At 45.6% G+C, this 20,300-nt stretch overlaps 1 protein-coding gene across 5 annotated transcripts in view; it reads right to left on the reverse strand.

Moving 5' to 3' along the window:
* Nucleotides 1–20,300, reverse strand: part of LOC129832151 (schwannomin-interacting protein 1-like) — a 222,254-nt gene that overhangs the window by 48,764 nt on the left and 153,190 nt on the right. For 3 of the 5 annotated variants that reach the window (XM_055895951.1, XM_055895954.1, XM_055895953.1), the window contains one exon: nt 3,747–4,574. In XM_055895951.1, coding sequence (XP_055751926.1) covers nt 3,747–4,574 — 828 coding nt within the window. Of the gene's footprint in view, nt 1–3,746; nt 4,575–8,352; nt 8,401–8,867; nt 9,442–20,300 lie in introns of those variants that run through there. The other 2 variants (XM_055895956.1, XM_055895955.1) reach the window with 2 other exon arrangements.

A 20,300-nucleotide genomic window follows, 5' to 3' on the forward strand; every position in this document is an offset into this window, starting at 1 on the left:
TATGTGTGTGTGTGCAGACTTGTGTGTGTACCACAGGAGGTTGGTGGGACCTTAATTGGGGAGGACTGGCTCGTGGTAATGGCTGGAGCGGAATAAGTGGAATGGTATCAAACACATGGTTTGTTTGACGCCATTCCACATGCTCTGTTCTAGACATTATTATGAGCCGTCCTCCCCTCAGCTGCCTCCTCTGGTGTGTAGGTTTATATACATGTAGCTTCAGGCCGAGCTCCTCCCTCCCTATCTCCCTGCTCTTCCACTGGTATGTGAGTGATGGGAGGGGCGCTGCATGTCACAACATAGCTTCACTACTGAGCACACCGTCTACCCACAGGCTATGACTGGATCTGTGCTCGTGTGTCTGAATAAATGTATATTTTTTCTCAGACATGAGTGTCCTATAGGCCTTTACACATGTGAATGCAGTACTAAATATACAGACGTTTGTATTAAAGTACCTTTCCTATGAGGTAAATGATTTCACAGCCTCTGAAGCACACAGGTCTTCACTGACTCTTTAACCTGGTTAACCTGGTTATGAAGGATAACATTATTGTTTTGGTTTGGGTGGAGTGGACCGCCACGTGCCACCACACCTTACCCCTCGACCTCCTCACCTCAAATTCTTTCCCCTTTCTAGTTCCTTACCAAGATCCAGGGGGAGGAGGGAGATATTAGAGAGTGGAAACCACACCCCTGTTCCACCCTAACTAAACACAGCTATTAACACCAGTGGTTCATGGTTCCAATAGCACAGAGTCACACAGAAACAGACTGACTGGCTCTGTGGTGTATGGGCAGCAGGCAGCAGGCAGCAGGCAGCAGGCAGGCTGAACGGTGGTCATACTGTAGCTCCACACAGCTCCACACAGCCAGCCACATTAATCAACACTTCCTTTCCCAGCCGGCAAACACCGTGGAGACGGTTGCCATGGCAATGAAAGGCCGGCTAGCAGGAAACGGACACACCTAAGGGATTGATGTGTGTGCGTGACTGGCCCAGGGTCTGGTCTTACTATCGTAGCTGAGGTTCAGTACAAGTAGCTGGCACATGTAGATGTGGCAAACTGTAGATAACACATACAAATGTATATTGTCTGTCTGCACTAATAAAGTATACACCCTACCTCCAGCCCTCTTAAAAGCCCAGCCGTTCTGGAGGATCTTCTGAAGCTCTGTCAGAGGACCGCAAACCCATCCATGCCAGCCTCCCCCACCCCTCTCCCCCTCCGTCTGGCTGGGCTGTGGGTGGCCTGAGTGGATGTCTTCAAATGTAACATGTTAGAAGCTCCCTCCTCTCCTCTCCCACCAGACACTCCCATCCTCAATAAAGACATGTCTTCATCCTCTCACAGTATCCTGAATCTGTGAATCGCAATGATATTCCCATGATGGGAATAGCAGAAGTGCCCCCGGATGTTGGAATTCATACAGGAAATAAGCTTGTTCAGTCCAACCGTCGTCTCTCCTCTCCTCTCTCCTCCAAACTCAGTCAGGATTACACGGCTATTTACAGTTCCTTATCTAGGCAGGGACATCACCATTCCATGGCCTAGTATACGGTCCGGAAACTGTAGGTGTTATCAGTAGGCCCTGTGTCACTAAACCTTATACAAACCAAGTGTGTATGTGTATGTATGTGTGTGTATGTATGTGTGTGTGTGCAAGTGTGTGTGTGTGTACGTGTGTATGTGTGTGTGTGTGTGTGTGTGTGTGTGTGTGTGTGTGTGTGTGCGTGCGCCAACTATAACCACTACTATTCTCTACAGTACTCTGACATTCTTACCTCTGCTCGGCCCCTTATCCCAGAGAGAGAGAGAGTTAGGTGGAAGGAGGGAGGCAGACTTCCCCCATAGAAGGCCTGTGGAATACCATGAGCTGACCTTCCTGCTTCACAGAGAACACAGGTAATGAACATTGACGCTAGCGGATGACCCATACTGTAGATACAGCATGGTACTGGAGATACCATCTCTCACCCTTTCTCCCTCTCTGTCATCCCCCTCCCACCCCCCCACATTCCAGACATGCCTTAGAGATAGAGGCCTCCAGGATGGTCACACAACGACAGCAGCAGCAGCTATTGTCTGTCAGGACTGAGAGGAGTGGCTTGGGTGTTAGCATGCCAAAGGAGCCTCACTGCTCTCCTCCTCTCTCTCAGACCACACACGAACAAACACGAACAAACAAATAGACAAACTCAAGCAGACACAAATTTAAACAAGAGTGACTCAAAAGTGCTGACCTCAATAGGCAACAAACAGTGCGTGTGTCAGATTTGACAAGATTAGAGCATACTCTATAACCACATCGCCCAGCCCTCTTCACACCTAACCACAAGCTGACAATCAACCATAAAACATTCATCAGAAGCAACATTCTCTATGCCTGGTTGATGTCATGTAAAAAACAACTCCAATATGTAGCCTGTCAACCTGCCAGTGCCAGACCTGGATGTAGCTTCTGGATCTGAAATCCTGCAGAGGTGAGTCATATGACACAGCAACAGCACCCTCTGCTGGGCGAAACACAAAATCACCAAAACAAATGATCCATCTAATAGGCATGTCTTGTTTCCTGCCACATCCTCATACTCACAGGCCGTAGACCAGGGGAGGACAACAGGAGTTCCTGGGTTTTATTTTGCTCCAACACTCCTGATTAAACGTAATCAACTAATCAGGATCTTCAATTTAGCTGTGTTAGTGCTGGTCCCTCCCAGACTGGAGTTGCCCAGCCCTGCAGTGTTTTAGCATGCTCCTCCAGCTGCAGACTGACTGGGAGCTGAGAAGGAGTCAGGACTCCAGGCTGCAGAACACAGCTGGTAGCAGCAGCACACAGCTGGCAGCAACAGCACACAGCTGGCAGCAGCAGCACATAGCTAGCAGCAGCACATACTGTAACTGGCAGCAGCATATAGCTAGCAGCAGCACACAGCTGGCAGTTGCACATAGCTAGCAACAGCACACAGCAAGCAGCAGCACATAGCTAGCAACAGCACACAGCTAGCAGCAGCACATAGCTAGCAACAGCACACAGCTAGCAGCAACACATAGCTAGCAACAGCACACAGCTAGCAGCAGCACATAGCTAGCAACAGCACACAGCTAGCAGCAGCACATAGCTAGCAACAGCACACAGCTAGCAGCAGCACATAGCTTAGTGCCACAATACCCCACTAATCTCTCCTTATCCCAGCATTCCTGCACACATATAATATTCCCAGAGTCCACCTGACACAGATAACTGTCGGATTATCGCATGACGCAATCCGCAGGGATCACAGAGAAAGCAGGAAAACATGACAGTGAACATGTTCAACAACCCCCCCACACACAGCAGGGGGTGGGAGTCCTTTAGAACCTGGAGTCTGGAGATATATTGTGCTGTTGCAATTATTGCGCGTATAAATACCAGCTTTCTACTATCTGTGAAAACAACAATAGAACAGGCCTAGTGACCCACAACCTCTTTCCATGTCTGAGGGATCTCACGCACCACTTCATACAATATCTGGCTTGATTTGTCCCACCATGACTGACATCCTCACAACTGACACGCTTCCAAGCTTCATCCTACACCATCCAACACCAAGTCACAGAAATCGCAAACACACACACACACACACACACACACACACACACACACACACACACACACACACACACACACACACACACACACACACACACACACACACACAGACATGCCTGCATACACACACACAGACAAACGTCTCCACTCACTGAGGTGTAGGCGGTCTTTCCCAGGCTGTGGTTGTGATTGAGGTTCTGGTTCTCCTGCTCTCTGCTCTGCAGCCCCGCCAGGTGTCTCTCCAGAGCTGCCCAGTCCATGGTGGGCAGAGACTCTTCCTCCACAATCTCCTCCTCTCTGTATCCCCCCATCCGTCCTCCTATTCCCCCTCCTCCACCAACACCCCCTCCTCCAACGCCGCCTCTGACCCGGCTGGAGCGCCTGTGGCTGGGCTTGGTGGCCCCCGTGCCCCTGGGTAGGGGCTTGGTAGGGGAGTGGGGCAGGATCAGGTTGCCATTCTGTTTCAGTTCCTCAGGCACGGCAGCAGCGAAGGTGGCTGTGTGTCCACTGTGAGGAGGAAGGGGTGGAGGCTTCACATCCTGGAACTCCTCAGCCAGACTGCGGCTGTTCACTGGCTTCCTGAAGCCTCCGCCTGGCGCACCAACCACAACCCCACCCTCCTCCTGGCCAGGGGACTGCTGGGAGCTGTAGTCGTCCCCGTACTCGCTCTTCCACTCCTCAATCACCTTCTTCTTGTACTCCTGGTAGTCCTCATCCCCCTCATAGTCCTCATCCTCCAGGGTTGCCAGATCCAGGGAGGGAGAGGATTTGTAGTCCCCTTCTAAGGTTGCCAGTTCCAAAGATGGGGAGGATTTGTAGTCATCCAGGGTTGCCAGTTCCGGGGATGGGGAGGACTTGTAGTCCTCCAGGCATGCCAGGTCTAAGGAGGGAGAACAGGGTGTCACCTTGTTGGAGTTGGACTCGGAGCTGGAGCGACTGGAGGCGTCGCTCCCCAAGTCCATGCCATCCTCCCGGTAGTCCTGTAGTGGAGAGAGAAAGAGGGATGGAGAGAAAGGAGGGAGAGAGGAGGAATGGAGAAAAAGAGATATAAATAGAGGTAAGAACGAATGAGAGGTTGGAAAGAGAAATTATGATATTGACATACAGATAGAGGTTGAAAGAGAGAGAGGGAGGGGAGAGGAAGAGAGAGAGAAACAAACAGAATTTAGGGAAGAGTGCACACAGAGATTACGGTTGTGGTTTGAGACCAACAACCACAGAACACTTCCTGCCCCAGTAGAACTTCCTTCCTCTACATTAATTTCCTTGGCACCGTTCCAGTCCCTCTCTGACGCACTCTCTCCTCTCCTCCCAGGCACACTCTCTCCTCTCCTCTCCTCTCCGAGACAACCTCTCCTCCTCTCCTCCCAAACACACTCTCTTTTCTCTTCTCCTCCCTGAGACAACCTCTCCTCTCCTCCCAGACACTCTCTCTTCTCCTCTCCTCTCTGAGACAACCTCTCCTCTCCTCCCTGAGACAACCTCTCCTCTCCTCTCTGAGACAACCTCTCCTCTCCTCCCAGACGCACTCTCTCTTCTCCTCCCAGACGCACTCTCTCCTCTCCTCTCTGAGACAACCTCTCCTCTCCTCCCAGACGCACTCTCTCCTCTCCTCTCTGAGACAACCTCTCCTCTCCTCCCAGACGCACTCTCTCCTCTCCTCTCTGAGACAACCTCTCCTCTCCTCCCTGAGACAACCTCTCCTCTCCTCTCTGAGACAACCTCTCCTCTCCTCTCTGAGACAACCTCTCCTCTCCTCTCTGAGACAACCTCTCCTCTCCTCCCAGACGCACTCTCTCCTCTCCTCTCTGAGACAACCTCTCCTCTCCTTCCTGAGACAACCTCTCCTCTCCTCTCTGAGGCAACCTCTCCTCTCCCCCCTGAGACAACCTCTCCTCTCCTCTCTGAGACAACCTCTCCTCTCCTCCCAGACGCACTCTCTCTTCTCCTCCCAGACACACTCTCTCCTCTCCTCCCAGACACACTCTCTCCTCTCCTCCCTGAGACAACCTCTCCTCTCCTCTCTGAGACAACCTCTCCTCTCCTCCCAGACACACTCTCTCTTCTCCTCCCAGACACACTCTCTCCTCTCCTCCCTGAGACAACCTCTCCTCTCCTCTCTGAGACAACCTCTCCTCTCATCCCAGAAACACTCTCTTCTCTCCTCTCCTCCCTCAGACAATCTCTCCTCTCCTCCCAGACTGACTCTCTCCTCCTGTTTGTTTATATCTGAGGTTTGCATTGTAACAGCTGAGCCAGAGAGAGAGAGCAGTGATTTATCCTATCATCACACACAGTTTCCCATTTCAGATTGTTAATCAGAGGCAGATGCTGTCACAATGTATTTCCTTATCTGTGTCTTTGGCAAAGTCTTCCCAACAATAATGGTCAATGTGAGGAATACCAATCTCTTTCTCCAATCGTCCCGAGGGGAATGCCACTGCCATGGCTTTATATATAACATGCATTGCAGTGGCTGTGAGTGACTTAAACAGATGAGTCCAGGGTGGCTGTCTGACCTTGACTGTCTGCAGTGTGAGGCCACAGTGTGAGGCCACAGTGTGTGTTGCTGTTGTTGTCCAGTGCCAGAGCAATCACTGTCTGATTGATTACCAACTTAATGAAAATGCCCGCCTTGTTTATGGGCCTCCACAAATCTCAGCGTGACCTGAACCTCTTTGAGTGTTTTCACCTCTTTGTTTCAGCGGCCGCATTAACATAGCGCCTGGCATCACTTTAAAAAGTGAATGAAAAACAAGCAGCAGCAATTTATTCAAAGTCACAACTGGAAAAACAAATTGTTATGCATCCAACACACTAAGACTGATTGATGTTGTTTATTGTCCTTCATTTTTCTTGTGGCCTGTTCATTTTGAAATACACCAAAGAATGGAGTTCACGCAAAGTGTTGATTAAATGATTGCAATACATTTGAATAAAAAAAGTGCAAACCCTGACATTAAAAACAATCAGTACAACCACCAACATAGACAAGCACCTCACCAGTAACCCTTTCCCCCCAACCACATTCAATAAGACGTCTCTTAAAGGGATACTTAGCATGCTAGTAGATACCCATAGACTTCCAGTCATTGCGCTAACGTTAGTTAGCAGTGACTCGGGAAACTACCTCTAACTTCCTTCATACTGGACACAGAGACATAAAAATGGTATCCACAAGTTAATATTTAAGGTCTGCTTATAACTATGTAATAACAGTTAATATGCAGTTTATATGCAGACCTGCAGATTAAATGATACCAGCACCTAATCTATACACATCACACCTAACTTTATGTCTGTGTCATCACTGATGTTAGTCGCCAGTTGAATTAATCTACCCAGTGATTCAAAACTGTCACTCAACTCCTTAGAGACGTTCAATTTATTGACGCAGTGTAACTATACAGAACACAACCTCATTCAGACCTAATGAAACATTTTTTTATGGAACATGGACCATTGTTCCATCCAGAGACTTGGATTTAAAAACAATTTCAGTATCTCATTCTAGGCAATAACCATACAATCTCTTTATAGTAAAGATCCTTGTTTGATAGATTATTCTATTGTGATTGTGATTTTGTGAATTATTTTTTGATTTTATATTGTGAATGTGGACTATTTTAATAAGGACAACATCTGAAAAGGGGGTTGACACACCGATTGATAGCTTGCACCTCGTGTCAATGTCGTAGTAGACTAGTTGACATCTAGGCGGGGGGACATATGCACGCATCCTGCACCTCGCCCCATATCCCCGAGTCCAGTCACGTTTACAATTAAGATTCGACGTCAGAATGTTGTGTAGGCTACATGTGACACATCGCCTACACGAGGTCACGAATCCACGCGCAGGCGTTTAAAGAGTGGTGCGCGTTCGTTACAATGTGGCTACAATGTAGCATACCTTACCAAAATGCTCTTCAAAACACCGGCTCTTTCAGTGATCCATCCGGACGCTTTTATTCGAAAGTCGGCCTGCCATCCCAAAATTATTCAAAGACGATTATATTAGCCTACTCTGTACATTACAACTAAGAAGCTAGATAAGGGATCATGGCGTGTTTCCTTTATCTCCAGCCATTAAAGTAGGCTACCGCTTTAGCCTATAGTGGGGAAGCCGTGGGAATCCGTTTTATATCTCAACCTGCGAGTCGTTAAAAGGGCAACGGCTCCATTGGTGAGAATGAGCATAGCGTACCCTGTATAATTCTAAAAAGAATATTACAGCTCTAGGCCTATCAAACCGGTCGGAATTAAAGTGACGCTTCCAGCTCCTGTATTATCATATTAATACATTTTTTGGCGTCGGTTCATTTGAGTCCGTGTAAAATGTGTAGCCTTATTATTTACAGTGATTCAGAAGGAGAAAAATCCCGTCAAGACAGACGGGCGGGGGAGCCCGCTTTGGTTCATCCTCTCTCCGATTAACCTCGTAGCCTACACTGGGTGGATTTGGCCGTACAATACATGCAAATTGACAGCTGCGCGGAACCCCACCCCGACAACAAGGCGGGTGTTTTGGGTTTAATTCGTGTCTTGGAGGGGACACTGGCCACAATAATAAACCCCTGTCATTTTAATGTACTTTTGAATAGCTACAAAACCATTTTTGCACTTGCTTATTAGGCTAAATGGTCATTACATTTAACGCCCATGCCCCAGGGTGGCATTTAGGCTACCCAAACCTCTGCTCTGTGCAATAGCCTACCCGCTGTGGTAAAGTGTGTTCAGTCGATGACAATTAATACAAACCTTTAATGCAGGTAAATACTGTATCAACTTCATAAACAGATAGAGCGCATATAGCCATCTGCAGAGTCATTCATCCTCAAATGATGTAATGTTCCCAAAAAAGTCACGGGAAAACCTCACATCCCCCGGCAACAGCGGTGATAGTACCATCCAATTTTACAACGCAGATGACAACCAAAATAACGAGTCCACACTGACGACAGGGTTCCTATCAACAGACCACACTGCACTACATATCAATAAACAATGTTTACCCCTCCATGGTTAGGCTGATATAGGCTATTGAATAAGACAGCCTATATCCTATAATAAACCAGCCCAGGCACCGACTGTACTAATGATAGTCTACTAACCTGCAAACGCCCTATATTAAAATGTCTGAATGACAGAAAACAGCCTATTCTAAATAAATCTAGTATGACCGATGACCTATAAAAGACATAAATTAAGGTAACGCAAATAGCCCAGCCTATGGGTTGAATAATCATAACAACAAACGCAGCACCAATACTTACTGTCATTTTCTCTGTAAGATCTCTTGTCTCAAGACATTTTAAAGTCAATACCAGACAACAATTGGATCTTTATTTGTCAGTGCACTCGGGAGATGGTGAGGATATTATCCGCTACCCGGAGATATTACAGAAAGCCGGTAGATTGTTGAGAGCGTATGCCAGTCCAGTCATTGCTCTGTGTGTATCCGCCGCGGAGCCCAACCCTTGAACCCTCCCGAGAATGAGTAAAAATAAGACACGTTAAAAAAATCTAAAATAGATGAGTTAATAAAAAAGAATTGCGCGCTCCCAGATCGCCTCTCCTCTCTTCTTTCCCGGTACAGACGTCAAACGTCGCTTCTACTCTTCAGCGCATGCACACAGAAACTCACAGAGTGATTGGCGAGAGAATGTGAATGTGTCTCTCTCCGCGCGTTTTTATCGTCCGCACAAGTCAGCCTCGCACGTATCTCTGCTTTCCAGTGCATTCAACTTAACGCTCACACACAAGCAAAGAAGCTCCCTGCCACAGCGGCGTCTCAACTTCTCCAGCGCTCTATCGCAGCAGGCTGCTCTGAGGACAAACTGACGACAGAACAGTAGCCCTGCCTTCTGCACTCACTGACCTTGCGAATGGTATATTGAGGGAAAGAGACAGAGAGAGAAATATAGGCAGAGAGGGACATACAGTAGAGAGAGAGAGAGAAAAGAGAGAGAGAGAAAGAGCCCAACACTATATCTAGTTGAATAATTCAAGATGCCCTGGTGTTCTGAATAGGTTTGGAACAGTTTCTGTCACACGGTGAATAAATAAGCTATAAGCAGCCTTGGACATCTCAAGGATACTGCTGTCATGTCCTTTGTAATTGAAGTGCTGTGTTGAGGATCATAAAGATAGATCTAGTCTTCTGGACAGACCCGTGTTTTGGCCCATAGAGTTGTGGTCTGTTTTGTTACCAAGCTCTGTTTAGTCTCGGTCCTTTGCCAGACTGCCATGCAGTAGGGTGGCACTGGGCAGCAGTAGGGTGGCACTGGGCAGCAGTAGGGTGGCACTGGGCAGCAGTAGGGTGGCACTGGGCAGCAGTAGGGTGGCACTGGGCAGCAGTAGGGTGGCACTGGGCAGCAGTAGGGTGGCACTGGGCAGCAGTAGGGTGGCACTGGGCAGCAGTAGGGTGGCACTGGGCAGCAGTAGGGTGGCACTGGGCAGCACTGTCCACAGAATTCACTGGCTGTGTCTGAAATCACACCCTATTCCATATAGTGCACTACTTTTGGCTAGAGACCTCTGACATCTCATTCTCCATCTCACTTTTGGCCAAGGCCTATTCTCCATATAGTGCACTACCTCTATCCAAAAGTAGTAAAGAACACCCACTGGGAAAAAACGGGTTGAATCAATGTTATTTCCAAGTCCTTTCAATCCCAAAAATCAATGCCGTTGAATCAACGTGGGAAACTAATTGGATTTGCAAATAAATCATCAACGTAAGGGCATTTCGTCTTTTTTTCACCCATCTTTTAACCTTAATCCAATGACATGGTGAAATGTTTTGTTGATTTCACATTGACTTCACAAGTCGTAGTTGAACTGATGTCTGTGCTCAGGGGGTAGGATGTAATCTGAGATTTACCACTGTTGAATGCACCACATGCACATATGGACAGCTGCACTCACAGGGTTGAGACAGGGTTAACACAAACATGTTATTCCTCTGACATGTTTTATGATTGGAACTGGTAATATACACTGAACAAAAATATAAACGCGACATGTAAAGTGTTGGTCCCATGGTTCATGAGCTGAAAAAAAAATCCAGCACATTTTCCATACGCACAAAAAGCTTATTTCTCTCAAATGTTGGGGAAAAATGTATTTACATTCCTGTTAGTGAGAATTTATCCTTTGCCAAAATAATCCATCCACCTGACACAAGTAGCATCTCAGAAGCTGATTAAACAGCATGATTATTACACAGGTGCACCTTGTGCTGGGGACAATAAAAGGCCACTTAAAAATGTGCAGTTTTGTCACACAACACAACGCCACTGATGTCTCAAGTTTTGAGGGAGCGTGCAATTGGCATGCTGACTGCAGGAATGTCCATCAGAGCTGTTGCCAGAGAATTGAATTGAACATCGTTTTAGAAAATTTGGCAGTACGTCCAACCGGCCTCACAATCACAGACCATTTGTATCCATGCCAGCCCAGAAGCTCCACATCAGGCTTCTTCACCTGCGGGATTGTCTGTGGGGGTTCAGGGGGGATGCTGAGGAGTATTTATGTCTGTAATAAAGCCCTTTTGTGGGGAAAAACTCATTGTGGGTGGGCCTGGCTGCACCCCTGCCCAGTCATGTGAAATCCATAGATTAGAGCCTAATTCATGTATTTCAATTGACTGATTTCCTTATATTAACTGTAACTCAGTCAAATCTTTAAAATTGTTGCATGTTGTGTTTATATTTTTGTTCAGTACAGCATTTTCAGACATGGGTATCAAATTAAGACTCAGAGCATTACAACCACCTATAACACACATTCACTGCACGGCCTAGATTTAAACCTCTAAACATAGTTTATTGGAGGAGGATGGGAGCGGAGCGGTGTACAGATATATAAATATATAATAGCAGCACAAAGGATTACGTCCTGGTAATGAAAGAGCACTACTTCAAAGACCCCTCACTGAGACACTCTCCTCGCTACAGAGGGGACACCACCATCAGGGATCTCCCCAAAGAGAGATGCAGCGGGGCCCTATCGCTATCTCCCCCTCACACCCCCCATTCCCTTATTTCCCACTTCCCCCACTTCTCATCAGACAAATCCCCAAACACCAATTGGTCACAGAGGCAGAGGGAGCTACCAGATAGTTAAATGCCTTTAGGGAAGCTGAGACACTTTTGGATTCGTCAACTAGTGAGGAACGTGATGTGGGTGAGTTAACACTCTCACCGGGCAATTAGCTTGTCAACAGGAGGCTAATCTAGTGTGTTTTAGTCCTCTACGTACCCCCCCCCCATTTACAACCCCACACCCTCAACTGCGATACCCAACCTTTTTGAAGTTCCTTTATTACCTCCCTTCAAGTAAAGGCCATAGCAATTATTTGATCCAAAATTCCTCTCCGCCCTTTACAAATTGGACCAGAAAACATCTGTGAAGCGTCAGAGAAGATCTTAAACGACATGATAGAGATGTCCATGTCAGTTCACTCAGAAGGCTTTTGATCGATGTCTTCAACCAATCTTCAAAAGAAGACCGTACTGCAGATGACTTTTACTGTACTTTTTGATTTAGGACAGGTGGTCAAAGGAAGTTCACCAGTCAACATCACACAGTACGGCTCACCCCAGGCACCTAAACCCTGTTGTGTTTCTATCACTATGCCCTGCAGTGCCAATGAACAGTAAGGTGTCTATGAAACTGCCAGCCAACAAGCCTCACCCGTCATATGGGCGCTCGGAGGGGCACAGAATTCATCCCAGATCTACCTGGAACTGTCTATCTGCCAATCACCCAGAGCTGGGCTGCATGGTGAAACTATCTATCTGACAGATATCACTGAGGTCCTATTACTGACAGAGAGATAAGGACTAGAAAAAAACCTTTCAGATAATACTTGGAAAAACAGAGAACATATTCATTCCTCTGCTTATATCCGTCTCACAGGCGTTTAAAAACCAGACCGCCTGACAGTCGTTGAGAAATGGAAGCTGTCTGCCTCGTCAGGAACTCACCCACTCTGACGGAGGAATACAGACAGTGACCTTGGAGGCTTCCACACAGGGAGAACAGTCTCTCTTTCTCTCTCTCTTTTTCTTTCATGTCAGAACAGCAGGAATAAAAAGAACACCCTTGAAATAAGACGAGTTGAACCACACAACAGAAACTGAACCGTAAAAAACAGGTCTGGACATGGCTGTGGTACAACCTTCAAGCCTTGAGTGGGGAAATTACCTTTTAGGTTAGGAGACACTGAATCCCACATGGGGATACTAACAACCCTCTCCTCTCAGGTCACAATCTCCTGCCATGTCTTGTCAGGCGGATGGGTAAAAAAAATCAAGACCTGAGAATCCTACAGAGCGACGGTCCCCAGATACCAACTACCTCTACCCCAAGATACCAAATACCAAAACCTTGTGGGAGCATTGGGAGAGGGAGACAGGCTGTCATTGATGAATGTCAGATGTTCACAATGGAGATCTGATCTTTGACTGTCTGAATGACTCACTGGTACTGAATATCAACAGGGTATGTGAATGGGAAGGACAGGTATTCAGCCTAACAATGTAGTATGACAATTGCCTCTGTGTTAAAACAATGTGAGTTTAGAGACAGCGGTTAGTGTGTGTGTGTGTGTGTGTGTTTCACCTTGTTTCATGCAGAATGGGTTAGCTGAGGAAAGCTGCTTACATTTAGGTTGATGATTAACACCTGATTCTATCATTGTACCCTTTGATATGATGAACAACGTTAGCCGTTAACGAAGTGTGAAATGAGTTGCTAGAAAAACATCAAGTGGCATATTTCTTCCCTGAACAGTGTAGAAAGCCATTCATTAGATTCATTAAGATGACAAGCACATCAGACTCCAAACTGGAGCCTATCTGTGGAGTGTTCTTTCCTGGGTGAAATATAATTGGAATGCTGAGTTTGTGTAATATGTCTTTGTTTTAATAGGAGTGAATCAGTCACCCAGCCACAGTGCTCCACATTTATCATGTGTCTGCAGACCTTATAAACCCTTAATAGAATGGACACATCTATCTGCAGTTCTGCACTGCCACCAGCCTACAGAAGACAGACAGGAGATCATACGAAAGGAGTAGAATTCATGTGGCATGATGATGTTGATGCAAGAATGATCTTAATTGAAAATAAATGGCACATTTTCCTTTTTGAATTGGAATTTCCGTTTATCTCCTCAATTGACTGAATGGAAATAGAATTGACATTTACCCTGCCCCGTAAGGATACAGCCAGTGAAGTTTGAGAGAGTTTGCTTATTAACTTCATGAGTTATAATTCTAAGTTGTGACCTGAGTCATCAGTGTGACAGGAGAGATCAGGATGGGCGTAGGAGCAGAAGATGGAAGCCCACTTCAGGCTGATTACATCAAACTGAAGGCTACTGCTAATTAGAGGGAAGGCAGGGGATGGTAATTAACTAAAGTAGCCTCCTGTGGGAGGGGGAAAAATATAGGCCCGGGCCTGCGTGGTCCCCCAGGCCCTTTAACCCTGTACCAAAGTGGAGAGAACGCTCAATGTTTTAGTGTTAGGGTCCTGATACTTCTCAGTTTAACATCCTCTCGCCTGCCTCTCTCTCCTCCCCTCTCTCCCTGTCTCTCTTTCAGACCTCATAGTTAGAATATACAGAATACTATCAACATTATTTCTTCAAAGGGCTGAGACTCACTCTCACTCTATCAACTAGGGTTGCAAAGGGAGAGTTTATTACTGGAAACTTTGAAAGTTTAACAGTAAACTACCAGAATGTGGGTATCTTTCAAGGATTTTATATAATCTATCACAAGACATCTAGTGGCCCATTTGGGTATTTCAGATTATCACAGGTGTCGGTAATCATCTCTCGCCCTTCTGCTTGGCCTTAACACATGTAAAATATATGAAATATTTAAAGAACATGATTTAAAAATAAAAACATGTACGACAGAGCTGTAAAACATCCTAAATATAAACCATACATCTAGTGAATACCATTGGTGTTTAATATGAAGGTTTCAGCATGAAATATCCTTTATATATTATTTTACAACCTTTTTATTTATTGACCATGTCAATATGTATTTCTTGTCAATCTTTTGGTGTCAAACTGGTGGAAGTTGTGAAAGAAGTCAATAGTTGGAAGAGTTGCAGAGTTAATAAAAATAATGCCATTGTTGATTAGATGCTTTTTTCAGTAATTAGACTATTTTCTCTTGAACCATATGGTCTATCTACTAGAAACTCATGGACAATATGGACACCAATATAATAAATTAATACTATATATATGAATATATTTTTTTCAAGTTACTCAAGAATAAATTACCAAAGTTCCGATAGATTGCCAAAGATTTTCTGTTAATTACCAAAATTACTGAAGATTCCGTGAACTTTGGTAAATTACCGATAGCTTTGCAACCCTAATCTCAACAGCTACACATTTATATTGCCATAGCTTCTCTCTTGAGATCCTTCTCTTTTCTGCAACAAGGCATAAAAAAACAGCTAGCCCAGCAGTTAAAGGACTAGTTCACTATTTTACAACTTGATGATAGATGGTTCCTTACTCTGAAAATAGTCTATGGACCAGGACAAACTATTGGTTCATGGTTCAATTTTCTTTAAAACGGCCATTACTAACTTCAGCCACCACTACCTAAAAAACTACGGAGGTGACAGTGGCATGATGAGCATGTTCAGAAAAATGTTAAAATCACCTGAAATCAATGATATTTGATTTGATGTTACGTAAAGGTGATTTGGCCATTAAAAAATTCATGCTCACATGCCCCCATCACTTCAATAGTTTTTTTGCTAGCGGTGGCTAAAGTTAGTAATGGTTGTATAAAGAAAACGGAACCATGGATTCAAGTTTCTCCCGGCCATAGACTTCTTTCAGGGTGAGAAACCATCTAACATCAAGTTGTAAAGTAGTGAACTAGTCCTTTAAGTCAGAGAGAGCAACTGTGAGACTCAGACTGTGTCTGGTCCCTCAGCTGGCTGGACTGGCACACATCAATGCCCATCTCTGTCTCTCTGCCCTGTCAGCACTATAGATAGCGAGGGACACAGTTTCCTGCCCGACATACACACAATTTATTGCCCACACCAAATTGGAACACGTCTCAGGCGCTTTAAGCATGCAACGCTCCTGCTATTCTCCACCTACGCCGTAAATGACTAAATGCAGAGATCCGCAGGGGGAGAGGAAGAGGAGATTGATTTAGAGAGGGAATAAAAAGATGGAGAGAGAAAGAGAATTGTGGAGGGGAGGTGGAGAGGAAGGCAGTCCTGTGTCTGCGACTGAGGTGTGTTGTTGCTCCACGTTGAAATTGTCCCCCTGAACACAGGTCTAGAATCAGATTACCCTCCCAACAATCCTAACTTGAACCATTAGAGGGTTAAACACAGTTGACTTCAGATCAGATCATAGGTGACAACTCCATTACACCTGAGTGGGTGGAGGATGTGACAGGCTGTAGACAAGGTTTGTGCAACATCATGACGACAGCAGGGGACCTGGAAGGTGGCAGAATGCTGTCCAGACCAATTATTCATTGTTCGGAGTCACCAGACACCACTCTGTCCCTCTTCACATACTCGCACAAATCCTCATAACTCAACAACACATCTGACAGACGGACTGAGAGAGGAAGAGGAGAGAAGCGAGATAGAGGAAAGAGAGAGAGAGGAGGGGGGGGTAGAAAATGAGAGGGAAATAAGGAGAGCTAAAGAGTGAAGGAAGGGAAGACAAGAAAAAGAGGTTGGAAGAATATGAGAGAGAGAGAGACAGAGACAGAGACAGAGAGACAGAGAGACAGAGAGAGAGACAGAGACAGAAGGAGGAATAGAGGAAGACTGTTTCTGTGTTCTTGGCTATAAGCCACATGATGACAACAGAGGGCTAGGGGGATGATTGCATTATGAGCTTTACATCTACCCTCAATCATCATGCATATTCACATATTCATTGATACTTATGTTATTGTACTGTATTACAGTAGGTGCATGCAAGACAGCAGAATAGCAATGAGACCCATAGAGCACCACAGTATGAGTCATAATACACATAAAACCAAGCAGTTAAATAGGGAAATGGTCCCAATCGTTTTTCCACCATGAATTTTTCCCATAGAGGATTTCAGAAACACTTAAAATAAGGGCTGTTTTTTGTGTAGGCTTAACCTGACGTGATGTTTAGATCTCTCTGGGACAAGGTGACTTTTATCAATACAGTGGCAAGAAAAAGTATGTGATCCCTTTGGAATTACCTGCATTTCTGCATAAATTGGTATACTTGTTGGTGTGTTATTAGTTTAAGCACACTGTGTTTGTCTACTATTGTGACTAAGATAAAGATCAGATCAAATTGTATGACTAATTTATGCAGAAATCCAGGTAATTCCAAAGGGTTCACATACTTTTTCTTGCCACTGTATATTCAATATATTCATCAGTATTATGACCTCCACTTTGGGGCACTATACAGCCTGAAATTAAGACTCATCAAAAACAACACGCAACAAATAAGAACCCCTAAAGGACTTATATTATATTCTCTTTAAAGATCTCTGCATTCGCCTTTAGTCCTGATTGGTACTAAAGACAGGCAGCAAACGTGTGCCACTTTGAGGTGCACAGAAACTGTTTGTGATGTGAGGGAGCGCTTTAGTTGAAACACTTCAGGAGAGAGAAAAGAGGTGAGCGCTAGTAGAACAAACGCATTTAGAGAAACGGCACTCAAGTCCTTTAGCAAGACCGATGGGATGTCGGGGAAGAAATTAAACGTCGCACTTCAAGGAGGGAGACAATGGGAAATTGTCTTTTAGGTTTTCGAAAAAAAGACGCAACAAGGATGGAGGGGCCTTTCGCTGTCAAATGCAGTTTTGGAGCACTTCGTGGACTACATCTATTTTCATGGTGATTACTGTAAACGGATCCTATACAGTGGAAAGACGGGTGTGGGTTGGCTGCCTAGGTCACAGTTCTGACAGAATGATGTTCAGAGATTACACAAGTAATCCAAGAGACAGGAAGAAAATGAGATCATGTTAAACTAGAGTGAACTTTCATAGTCAGCCACTTGAAGTGGATCATGAAATACAACAGTGATGATTAGACTTAATCCAGGAATGAAAAGCCATACTGATACAGAGCAAAGAATACAGAAAGGAGGTCTTGATTGAATTAAAGAGCTAGGGTTTGGCTTGACAAACACAGGTAGAAACAACTAATTACACTCCATTGTAAAGGGCCTATAATACACTGAGTGCACAAAACATTATGGACACCTGCTCTTTACATGACATAGACTGACCAGGTGAATCCAGGTGAAAGCTATGATCCCTTATTGATGTTAAATCCACTTAAATTTGTGTAGATGAAGGGGAGGAGACAGGTTAGACAGGATTTTTGGCCTTGAGACAATTGAGACATGGATTGTGTATGTGTGCCATTCAGAGGGTGAATGGGCAAGACAAAATATTGAAGTGCCTTTGAACAGGGTATGGTAGCAGGTGCCAGGTTTTTCACACTCAACAGTTTCCCGTGTGTATCAAGAATGGTCCACCACCAAAAGGACATCCAGCCAACTTGACACAACTGTGGGAAGCATTGGAGTCAACATGGGCCAGAATCCCTGTGGAACGCTTTCGACAACTTGTAGAGTCCATGCCCTGATGAATTAAGGCAGTTCAGAGGGAAAATGGGGGGGTGTTCTTAATCCTTTGTACACTCACTGTATATTATAACAGCCTTGACTAAATATGAGCCAACAGGTGGCTTTCCCCGCGCAGTTACTCCAGACTAGGTTAACTAATGACAGCGGGTCCAGCAACTGTGACTGACTCAGAGCTGTAATGGATAAAAAGGCAGGCCACTCTTGTGCAGCCACTAATGCGTGAGAGCCATAATGGCAGCGAGCCACTCCAGCTGAAATGCATGTGCTGTCACACCCAGAGTGGATAACGGAGAGGTCCCTGTGTGCTCTCTCCCGAAAAAAGGCCTCACCTCGCGCCCCTCGGGGACCGTTCCACACTGAACCACGCTCGAGGAGAGATTATCGACACCATCACGCATAAGCACACTTCTCAACCGCTCCCTTCATCTCTCTCCCTTCTTCTCTCTGTCTTCCTTGCTTTTTCTTCTGCTCCATCTCTACCTCCCCCTGCTATTATCTCTTTCATCTTCTCTTTATTTATTTCTCTCCATCTCCCATCACTCGTTCCCTATTTCTAAACCTCTCTCCCTGTCTCCTGCTCTCTGGCAGCAGAGCTGTCTATATTGCTGGTTGCCAGGGAACATATACAGTCCCTTCAGAAAGTACTCATCCTCCTTGACTTATTACACATTTTGTTGTGTTACAGCCTGAATTCGAAATTGATTAAATATATATTTTTCTCTCATTTCTAAAAACATGTTTTCACTTTGTCATTATGGGGTATTGTGTGTAGACGGGTGACAAAACATCCATTTTGAATTCAGGCTGTAACACAACAAAATGTGTAATAAGTTGTCAAGAGGTGTGAATACTTTCTGAAGGGACTGTATCTGACAGTGAGAGAGAAGGGAATCATACATGATTAAGCACTGTACGGCCAGGTAATCTTGAATCAGAGAAGATGTTACAGATGGAGAGAACGTGTTACAAATAATATCAACCTTCCATTCTTCTGTGTAAAATGTCAATAAATCAGAAAATGTGAAATGGTTTGTGTTGCTGAGTCACCTAGCAACAGAGTTGTTTCTGCAGTGCAGATGTATATCAGTGGGTTGGGGTCACCTGATAAGGGCTTTCTGATACAAAGTAGCACCATGACGAAACAAACCTAGCACTTTCTGGTGTCCCGTCTGACTACTGTATGTCTTCCTAAACATATCCTGTACAATATATATCATCTTTCTCAACATTATATCCATGTTGTTACATGATTGTAATTATTACCCTAGACATCCTATAGATGACCACACTTGTGAGAGATGCAGTGAGAATCCTTGTATCTGTTCACTTCCCTCCTAACCCCACCCTAAACATGTTCTCCTCTGCAGCAGCTCTATACAGACGATAGAGGAGGGAGTGGGGTGGGGAGGAGAGTTGGGAAGAGGAGGGGAAGGAGGGGGCTTGAAGGTGGATGGCTGGAGGCTGTGTTCACCTTGTGTAAACACGCTGAAACTTTAATGGACACTAACGTCATCAGAGGGCCCCCTCTGAGAGGAGAGAGGGAGAAGAGAGCCGAAGCTTTCAAACCGCCATCCCGCATCAGTCTGTTAATCTTTCCCTCCTTCTCTACTCCCTCCAAACCTCCCTGCCTCGTCTCCCTGCCTCTTCTCACCTCAGAGCAAGTCATGCATGCTCCCTCCCATACTGGCACCAGCTGAGAGAGCTGGGGGTGGGTGTTCTTATGCCCAGCACAAGCTTCCTCTTCCCCTGTGCCACCTTAGCCCTCACCCCCTCCCTCAGTGCCCAGGTCTGGCCTGTATGGTGACAGCCTGCATGTGTTCTGTAGGCTGGAAAAGCTGTTTGATAAGCACAGCGGGCTGCATGTGTTCTGTGGGCTGGAAAAGCTGTTTGATAAGCACATCGGGCTGCATGTGTTCTGTGGGCTGGAAAAGCTGTCTGATAAGCACAGCGGGCTGCATGTGTTCTGTGGGCTGGAAAAGCTGTTTGATAAGCACATCGGGCTGCATGTGTTCTGTGGGCTGGAAAAGCTGTCTGATAAGCACAT

This window comes from Salvelinus fontinalis, chromosome 33, assembly GCF_029448725.1.
Source record: "Salvelinus fontinalis isolate EN_2023a chromosome 33, ASM2944872v1, whole genome shotgun sequence".
Classification (NCBI taxonomy): domain Eukaryota; kingdom Metazoa; phylum Chordata; class Actinopteri; order Salmoniformes; family Salmonidae; genus Salvelinus; species Salvelinus fontinalis.